The 10,490-nt window shown below is 45.9% G+C and overlaps 1 protein-coding gene across 2 annotated transcripts; it reads right to left on the reverse strand.

Moving 5' to 3' along the window:
- Positions 1–3,450: 3,450 nt before the first annotated feature.
- On the reverse strand, positions 3,451–7,294 carry LOC125506907. Of its 2 annotated transcripts, XM_048671613.1 has the most exons (4): positions 6,118–7,294; positions 5,460–5,582; positions 4,282–4,396; positions 3,451–3,922 (listed from the first exon to the last, which is right to left on the reverse strand). In XM_048671613.1, exon 1 carries the CDS (start codon positions 7,252–7,254, stop codon positions 6,313–6,315), a length of 942 nt encoding a protein of 313 aa, XP_048527570.1. In that variant the 5' UTR covers positions 7,255–7,294; the 3' UTR covers positions 3,451–3,922; positions 4,282–4,396; positions 5,460–5,582; positions 6,118–6,312. The 2 variants fall into 2 exon arrangements, with proteins under 2 accessions (XP_048527570.1, XP_048527569.1); XM_048671612.1 differs by lacking the exon at positions 4,282–4,396.
- Positions 7,295–10,490: the final 3,196 nt, after the last annotated feature.

Raw genomic sequence — 10,490 nt, forward strand, 5'->3', positions numbered from 1 at the left:
GATACATGTGCTCTACATATCCCCAGAGACAAGCCATTCAGATTTGAGAAGTGGTGCTTGGAAGTAGATGGTTTTAGAGATGTTGTGAATAAAGCTTGGACTGCCAAATGCCCTTATAATAAGGCCATAGATGTCTGGCAGTTCAAGATTAGAAACTCTAGGAAAGCCATTAAAGGTTGGATGGCCAATTATGAGGCTGAGCAAAACAGGAACAAGCAAACCTTGGTGGCTGAATACAATTGTCTAGATATTTTTTCTAAATCCAACCCTCCTTCCCCTAATACTAACAGGAGAATGAAAAAAATTGCAGGGGACCTGGAAGATATCTGGAGAAAGGAAGAAATTAAGGCCAGACAGAGGTCCAGGGAGAGAGACATTCTGGAAGGGGACTTGAATGCTGGATACTTCAAAGCTGTATCTAATCAGAAAAGGACGAGGAAGCAGATCATGGCGTTGGAAGGTAATGAAGGTATTGTAACTGATCCTGAAGATATTATGAATATTGCTGTGAACTTCTACAAAACTCTTTTTGGCTACCAAGATAAAATCAACATCAACCTGAAAAATGATTTTTGGGAAGATGGAGAGAGGGTGACTGATGCACATAATTGCATTTTGGATACCCCCTTCTCAGAAAAGGAGATAAAGGATGCTGTCTTTGGCTCATATGCTGAAGGAGCTCCTGGGCCAGATGGCTTTCCTTTTTTATTTTATCAACAATTTTGGGACCTTGTTAAAGGTGATCTATTTGCTTTATTTGATGATTGGGAGAAAGGTGAGCTAGACCTATATAGACTCAATTTCTCTTTACTTACTCTAGTACCTAAAGAGGCTGATGCCACTAAGATGGAAAAATTTAGGCCTCTTGCTATGATTAATTGTAGTTTCAAGATCTTTGCCAAGTGTGCCACGAATAAATTTGGCCCCATCTGCAAAGATTTAATTTCTGTGAATCAGACAGCCTTTATAAAAGGCAGGTATATAGCTGAGAGCATTATTGCAGCCCATGAAATTATTCATTCTGTTCACTCCAGCAAGCAGACTGGTTTTGTGTTTAAACTAGACTACGAAAAAGCTTACGACATGATTAACAGAGAGTTCCTGATAGACATGATGTATAAGAGAGGTTTTAGTACTAACTGGATGAGGAAAGTTAAATCTCTCTTATACAAAGGTTCTGTTGGGGTCACTATCAATAATAAGAATAGTGATTTTTTTATTGCGAGCAAAGGAGTGAGGCAAGGGGACCCCTATTCCCCTTTGCTTTTCAACCTAGTAGCTGATGTTTTTACAAAAATTCTTATTAAAGCCTCCAGAAACAATATCCTGGAAGGCCTCTTCCCTAGTTCCAATCCTGCTAGCATCATTAATATGCAATATGCGGATGACACCTTACTTTTCCTCAGCAATAATAAATCCCATGCGAGAAACCTTAAGTGGCTACTTTCCTGCTTTGAACATCTATCTGGCATGCGGATTAATTTTCATAAATGTGACCTGGTTCCCATTAATATTAATGAGGATGATGCCAATATCTTTGCACAAATACTTGGTTGCAAATTGAGTGAGTTCCCTATTAAATATTTAGGTGCTCCTCTTCATCACAGAAAGCTTAAGAAAAAGTGAGCTTCAACCTACTGTTGATAAGATTATCAAGAGAGGGGCTGGATGGAGGGGGAGACTTCTGTCTTCGGGCAAAAGACTCACGTTAGTGAAAACTTGCCTATCCACTATTCCTAGTTATCTTATGGGGATTATTAAATTCCCAAAATGGGCCATCAATCTAATAAATTCTCAACTAGCTCACTGCTTTTGGGATGACTATGAGGGCCATTTTAAATATCATCTTGCTGCCTGGGGGAATGTAACCTTACAAAAGCAGCATGGGGGTCTGGGCATTCCTAATATTGCTGATATGAATTTATGTCTTTTAGCCTCTTGGATCAGGAGATATTTCCTGGATGAGGGCAAAATTTGGAAACAAATTATTGATGCCAAGTATAAGACTCACAGCCCCAATATTTTTACTTGCCCTGAAAATGGTGCCTCCCCATTTTGGAAAGGGATACTACGGGCTGCTAAAGCTGCCAATGTAGGATATTCCTGGATAGTGGGGAATGGCAAGAGTATTAGATTTTGGGAAGACCAGTACTGGCTGGGTCATACTACCCTAGCTACTCAGTATTGGGAGCTATACTCTATTGCCAACGACCACAATGTTTCTGTTAGTGAGGTCTGGGATGGCACCAATCTAAAAATTACTTTTAGAAGGTGTTTCACCCATAAGCTACTAGCAGAGTGGGACGATTTGTTCAGCCGCGTAGCTAATGTAAAATTAAATGGCGTTGAAGACACCGTTCGCTGGAATTTTGAAGCCAAAGGTGTCTTTACTGTCAAATCTTTTTACAACTTTATCAACTTTAGGGGGATTGATCCGGGCAACCTTACAATTATTTGGAAAATTAACATTCCCCTTAGAATCCAGATCTTTCTCTGGCTCGTGGCCAAAAACAAACTTTTAACGAGAGACAATCTGCAAAAAAGACAACATGTAGATGACGCTACCTGCCTTTTTTGTGGAGAATCTGAATCTATTGAACATCTATTTTTCGGCTGCGTTGTTGCGATCGAGCTATGGAGAGGGATTTTTGATATATCTAAAAAACAAGTTGGTATGTCCATTGAGAACATGCTAGCTTGGTGGTTTAAACACAAGAATCTCTCAGCGGACTGCATGTTACATTCTGCTGCCCTTTGGGCTCTGTGGAATCATCGCAATGACATTTGTTTCAAACATGTTCCCTGGCTTGGGATGCAGGTGTTGCGGAGGAAAACTGCTGCTATTCTAAGCAGCTGGATGGTCTGATGCTCAGGCGTTGCAAAAGAAAGAGGGATGCACTTGGTGAGAAAGATGGAGCAGGAAGCGCGTGCACCCCCCCTCCTGATGTGGCCAGACCCTGGCTAGGACTCCTGAAGTGCTCGGAGTTGCTGTTCGATTGCGGCAATGCATGAGATCTGGGCGAGCGCTTTTGCAGTTTTCTCCCTCTCCCTTCGAGATGTTAGTTCTTTTATTTTTGCTGGAGCTTAGTCTCTATCTCTGGTAGTTGTTCTATGGCACTTTTCTGTGGAGGCTAGAACTTCTATCTTGCTGGGGCAGCGTGTGTTGCTGATTATCCCCCCCGCGTGCTTGTAACAAGATGTCTGAATGCTGTGGTTTCATTTTGGTAATACAAAATGAAGCCGGGGCCGAAAGCCCTTTTTCTCAAAAAAAAAAAAACCATCAGGGCCTGGAGCTTTGTTATGTTCCATTTGGAACACCGCAGCTCGCACCTCCTCTTCTGAGAATGGTGCCGTTAGGATATCGTTTTCTTCTGCCGTGTCATGTGGAATATCATCTGTTCGGGTCTCATCAAGGGTGAAATTCCCTTCAGTCGGCGCTCCAAAAAGAGATTTGTAGAATTTGGTGATATACTGATTTTCTTGCTGATCGTAGGCACAGTTAGGTTACAAACATACCACCTCTTTTAGAAAGTGGACTGTCTCAATGCCTGAAATACAAAACTAAGTCCTTTCTCCTGTGAGCGCAACAAAAACTGTACTTGAATGCACAAATTATGTCTCCCCCAAGCAAAACTGCATCTGACATGGTCAAATTGGCTGAACATTTCGTAATCTGACTGGTCGCGGTTGTTCATTTCTGTAGAGCCACGATCACCGGTAACATTTGGACCTTGCACGAGATCACTGATCCTTTGCTTGACAAAGGTGGGATTCATTAAGCTGAAGAACATTTCCATCAAAAAGGGACAGTCTCAAATGCCCATCAACTCCAGTCTTGCTCATGTTGTTTTCAAGACACCACTCAAGTGACTCATCTAAGCCGGCTGCTGTTCGTCTTGCATCAGTGCGAAGCCACTTATTACTGCCAATAGGGGAAAAGAGATAATGAGCAACACATGCAATCATACTCTGAAGCTGAATAATAATCTCGTTGATGTTGAACACCGCTGAATACTGGCCAAAGTACTCCAAATAGTAACCATTTTAAAATGAGAACTCCTAATTATATGTGTGTCAAGAGTAGTATTAGAGCCATCATTTCTTACTAACGGGACTCCTGACATTCTCGGCAATAGATACACAGTGTATCCAAGGTGTTTGCATAATTGACAGCTAGAATTGTGCAAAGGCTATGTTTATTGCATAGTAGTGCTCTGACCGGAGGAGGGCCACAGAAACCATCGTGCGGGTTGTAAGTACAGAATTGTTTTGGCGACTGACCTCAAAATCACAACACATTGCTATTTTGGTTAACAGGTTGTAAGTACAGATTCTTTCATTGATCCCAGCTATGACGGAAGCTAGCAATGATATCTGCAAATAAAGGCTTTCTAGCCTTATAGAAATAAAACAATTGATTAGCTAATGGACCTGGACAGTCACGCGTTGTGTAAAACCAGATAGACTCCAGATGAGTTTAGGATCAGGACTGAAGTAGTTCTTCTACACAAGAAATTGGTCAAACTATACTTTCGGAAGATCGACAACCTCCAATTCTACAATGGATTTGGGATCTTTTGAGCAGCTGGACATGTTTCAAAGTTATGAGAACAAGAAAATCACTTGGGGAGTTGACAGGTTCAGTCTGAATAGTAACCTGCTGCACATATCTAAACCCCAAATTCAGGAGCACCATTTTCCACAATTTTCTTTTATTTTGGCTATCTATGTCAAGAAATCATTGTACACAGATGAATTTGCATAACAGTGAGAATAGTCGGCTCAAATTTCACATCTACGTCAAAAATCCAAGAGCAAAATACAACACAAAGGGGTGAAACAACTGCTGGACATGTGTAGAAGCAAAATTCTAGAATGAGAAAGTAAATCATATCAGTAAATGTGGTCTGCCACACAGCATAAAGAAACTCAGTTGATTAAGTAGCTATATATGCGCATGTTAAAAAATTCTAGGCTGCAAAACCAGAAAAAAAAAACAGGAAAGACCAAGACACACGCTATGATCCATTACATGAGAAGTAATCTGATCTTTTTGACATTTTATTTATCCTACATCTTTGTGAGACCCGCGGACTCAGCGCAGAATGTAAAGAAAAATCCTACATTTACTTTCTCAAACAGAACTGCATTTTTCTAGTTGTCAAAATACGGTGAGCAGCAATTTTTTGTAAACATAATGCCCTCTTGAAATTAATTGAGACCCGTCCATCACTTATTTGTGAACTACTTTTTTTCTGGTCACCTATGTACTGAACTACTAAACACTCCTTACGAATTTACTCTGCTTTTGTCAAGTACAAGCAGAATCCATCTATGTAGGAGTGCATGATTTGTTGATTGTCAGTGAAATACAGTCTACCGTCTGCAACAGCTATATTTGCTACAGTAAACTGACGATTTGACAAACATATGAGACCCATCAGATGCTTCCAAAGTACCTGAACCAAAGTAGGTCTAGGCGACGGCTGATGGTCTTCCGGAAAAGTCGGCAGAGGCGATGGCAGATTGTCTTGCGGCGAAGTCGGCGGAGACGATGGCGGTGAGGTCAAACGAGACGACGCCTGCAAAGTCGACAATTACAGTATAAGACAATCATAAATTCGGCAAGGAGGAAGATCAGGGAGTATTAATGCAAATTTTGCTACTATATACTTGAATTACATGGAGATCAATCATTCCAAAACCAAGTTTCCTGAAATACAGACCATTGTCTGGGCTCCAGATTAACTAACTGACTGAATTTACTTGAGCACACTTGCTGCCGCTGCTCTAAAAAGGCCCCTAGTCAACATATTAACATCATGGGCAATGTTTCTGAATGGCTCAAAATATTCACTGTCAAATTTTGCAGTATACTGTCAACTGAAAATAACTGCCTGAAGCTGACACTCTTTTTCAGTTTTGACGGCAAAATAACAGGAACAAAGGTCCCAGTCTGAATATATCACTGAATTCGTTCATTCAGATGCCCAGCCCCATATCATGAATAACTAAAAAGAAAAGAAAAAGCTACTACATAGCATAGTCAGAGGCAGGGGACAGAAACAACATCTAAAACAGGGAATTGCATCCAATCAATATCAAGGGGATATATACCTCTGTTGTAGCCGCCGGCAGTGACATTGGATGGTTGGACGGACGTTCTTGTTCCTCCGGCGAACTCTGCGCTTCTTCCTCCGGCGAACTCGGCGGCGACATGGATGTTTCGAGGAAGATTGCAATTTCGACGGGATTTGATTTTATTTGATGGAGCTTCTGGTCCGAGGACCCTTCCTTCTTATAGTAGGCAACTCAAATCCGGCTCGGGAAATCCATTGATTGGTGTTGGAGAAGAACACGTATTTGCTGTTGGAGAAGAACACGGAGTCCAATCACGACACGGGAGCAGCAACTCTGCCGCCGCTGGCAGCTTGCGACGCCCTGGGCACCAACTTGTAGCAGGTGGTGGAGGTTGAGGGAGGCGGCGACCGCACGCAGGAGGCGGAGCTCGCCGTGGGGGCAGGCGAGAACGCGCAGCTGCACTGGGATGAGGACGGGAGGGGCTTGGCAGTCCAGCGCGAAGCAGAGGGGGCGAGCGGTCGAGGCAGAGGCGTCGTCCTCTGCCCGAACTGCTGCTGCTCGATGCAGAGAGCTGCGGGCGGCGTCTGGAGTTGCAGGGGAGCGCGCACAGGAGGGATGGATGGGTTCATGGCGGAGGCGTCGGGGCTCCATGGAGGGCAGTGGCAGCTGCTTACTGAAGAAAGGAAGGAGAGAGAAATTCAGAGAGGGAACATGGGAAGGAAGCAGAGAGAGACTGCAGGATAGGGGCTTCCTGCCGGCGTCATGGAGGAACTCCGGTGAGGCTCGACGTGCTGCGGGTTGGACGGGAGGACAGCAGCCGCGCCGCCGTCGCACCAAGGCTAGGTTCGCGCGCTGCGTCGAGCTCCGCCTCCACCCAGTGTGCAGCCGCTCGCGGGCGCACGCGAAACCACAACGGCCATGGCTGATGGCCTTCAGGGCGTCGCCGCGGAGCTTCTCCTGTCGCCGCTCGCCACCGCTCGTCGGAGCCCCAAGCACCGCCGCCGTGGAGTGTCCTCCTCCCCTGCGACGCTCGATCCAGTGACCCCGGAGCTCTCCTCGCCGCTGGCCCCGCGGCACTGGTCGCCGTCGCGGCTGTCTTCCTCCTCCCTGGCCCCGCCTCCCGCCTCCCGTGTACGCGCGCTCCTCCCACTCTCTCCCCCCTCGCATCAGCATCTGTCGCCCCCTTCGCCTTTTTTTTATGTAATGTCGCCCCCTTCGCCTTATCCATCCTTGTGCGGCGCGGGTGGAAAATAAGACGGCGTGGACGAATCGTTTTTCACTTATCCATGGACTGCGGGTCAAATACTTAAAAGTACAGGGACCTTTATGCAAAAAAGCCATGACGGTGAGCGGTCTCAATCCGTACTTTATTACTCCCTGCGTTTCTTTTTAGTCCGCATATAAGGATTGGTCAATGTCAAACTTTATAAAATTTGACTAACTTTATATTAAAAAATATAAACATTCACAATCTGAAATTAATATTATCAGATGCACCATAAAATGTATTTTCATACTATATAGTTTTAGTATTGTAGATGTTCATATTTTTTTAATATAAATTTGGTCAAATTTTATGTAGTTTGACTTTGATCAAATTTTATATGCGAAGTAAAAAAAACGGAGGGAGTATTAGGGAGAGACTAGAAAATATTCTTGCTTGCCTTATACTCTAAGTTGATCGTGTACTCTATATATACGCCCACAAGGCTAAGTAATACAACAACAACAATTCCGCCAATCTATCTCTATCCCTTATAACATCCCCGGCACCGTTAAAACGAACCCCGCGCCCCCAAATCCTAACCCTAGCACATCCATTCCCCTCGTTGACCTCTCCTCCTTCCAGATTCGTCCGCGCCCGAGGGTAACCGCCAAGGTCATCACTACGATTCGCCACCTCCCGAGCTCTCCTGGCTTCCCCGGCCCATCCCGTGCTCTCCACCGGCCGCCAGGCCTCCTCATAGTGAGCCCCATCCGTTCCACCCCGTTCCTCCTTTCCCCGTCGCCGTAGTCGTAGTGCACGACCGCCACCCGAGCTCAAGCTCACCGCGGCCAGCCCGCGCCTTGGGCTCTTCGGCCCTATCCCGGTGCGCCCGTGCCTCTCCCGCTGTCGTCCTCGCCCTCGTGACCCGCGTCCGCGTGCGCCTAGCCGGGCAGCCCCGCGCTCGACGCGTCCACCCGCTGCACGCCACCTCCCCGCGCTGCTGCTTGCTGCTTCTCCTGCGCTGCTGCCCGTTGTTGCTTCTGCTGCCGCTGCAGTCCGCCGCTCGCCCCGCCACTGTTGGTCGTCCCCGCCTCCGCATCCCGTGCTGGCCCCAGGCCCCGCCCGCTGTCGCCCGCTGAGCGCTGACGCGTCGCCCCCCTCCCGCTCGCCGTGCGCCGCGTCAGATAGTCACTGTCGCTTCGCTTGCCGTTGCCTGCTGCCATTGCCGTCCCGGCCGCGCCCGCCTTCGCCTCCCACGCGTGCCCGCCGGAGCCCCCCCGCCTCCACCTGTCGTTGCCCGCGCCTGGTGCTGGCGCTCGTTGCCGCCCGCTACGCCTGTCGCAGCCGTTGCGTGTGTGCGGGCCTAGCTAGCCAGAGTGGCCGGCTAGTGCCACTGCCACCTGGGCCCTACAAAGATTGGATTAGACGCTAATCTAATTTCAGCCCACTAACCCAACACCTAACACACTGACTAATGGGCCCCCACTGCTAACCAAGAAAAGTTCAATCTTTTTGTTACGAAGATGACCCATATGACAGGTGGGCCCCCTCCACTATTCCAGTGGATAAGGTTGTCCAGTCAGCGTTGACTCAGCCCACTGGACCCACCTACCAATCTAAGTGGCTAGCCCACTACTGTGTAATAAAAGTTTTTTTGACAAAATTTGAATTAATAATTAATTTCAGAATATTGTTTAAACTTAGAAACTTAATAGAAAATAAACTGTAACTCGGATTAAAATAATTTATATATGAAAGTTCCTTAGAAAAATATTATGAATCTGTTTATTCTATCCACATACGTGCCACAACACTCTAACGTAGCGAGCATTGACATTTTGCCCCTGGAGCAATATATCAAAAACACCTGGAGCTGGGAAAACATTTTTGGATGTTTTCCTCTTCTTTTAAAATGCCTAGGGATGTATTAGAGCATATCATCATCACATACTGCCATGACATGCATTGTGCTGCATTTCATTGCTCCATTATTTATCTGTTTTCCCCCTCTTCCCTATTCTTTCGGTAGACCACGAGATACCGACGACACCTAGTACGACTACGACGTCGATGAACCATCCTTCTCAGCAGAGCTTCCAGGCAAGGAAAACCCCTTGATCATCCAGATATCGCCCATTATTTCTCTATTATTCTCGCATTAGGTTTTGCTACTGTTGTTGTTCCGATAGCTCCTATTATGTTGCATAGCCTGTCCTTATTGCTACTGTCGATACTTTTACCTGATATCCTATATGCTTAGTATAGGTATGGTAGTATTCCACCAGTAGCCCTACATTCTTGTCCGTATGCCAGGCTATACTATCGGGTCGTGACCTGTCGGGCGATGATCACGGATATACTATATTACATTATACATGATACATGAAATGATTAAAGTCGGGTCGGCTCATAGAGTAACCGCGAGTGATTCACGAACTGGGGGCTGAAAGGACATTTTCCGACGCCCCCTGAGTGATTCTTTGTGGCGGAGCGACAAGGCAGGTTGAGACTACCTAGGAGAGAGGTGGGCCTGGTCCCTGGTCGGTGTCCGCGGTTACTTCTTAATAACATGCTTCGAATTTAAAATGTTAAAAATGATTATGAGATAGGAAACTGATATGCATATAAATACAAAAAGTAGACACGGATAAAATATCAAATGTCTATCAGAAAGCAAAATATATCTTGCATTACTATAAAAATCTCTCTTGAAGATAAAATAGCGTCTGGTGCCTCCTCCGGCGGTGGGTGTTGCTCCCCTTCCTGCTGTGATGGCGGTTCCAGCCTGCGACTCGACTTCCTCTTCTATGAAGCCTACTCGGGCGGCTTGTACTTTCTCGGACTAAGGCCAGGAAGAAATCATTACTTAGCTTGCCGATGCATGTAGCGGCGACACCCGTGGATGCTCTCCCCTTGTTGGAGGTTCTGTCATGGCCTTCATATGTGCCCCTCTTCGAGAATCAAGGGAACCCTAGCTCCAATTATTCGGACTGGACGGCGACAGCGTCTCAGTGTCGTTCCCCTTTGCGAAGTTGTTGTTTTGTTCGCTCGCGGAGACCCTGGTTGTGGAGTTGGAGATGTTGGTCATCTTACTTTGGTCTTGTTGACACCAGGTTTCGGCATTGTCAAAAACATAATTAAGAAGGCCTCAAATAGAAAAGTGCTCAAAGTGAAAAAGTTTCGTATCATCGAAATGAGAAAC

The sequence above is a fragment of the Triticum urartu genome, chromosome 5 (assembly GCF_003073215.2).
Source record: "Triticum urartu cultivar G1812 chromosome 5, Tu2.1, whole genome shotgun sequence".
Classification (NCBI taxonomy): Eukaryota; Viridiplantae; Streptophyta; class Magnoliopsida; order Poales; family Poaceae; genus Triticum; species Triticum urartu.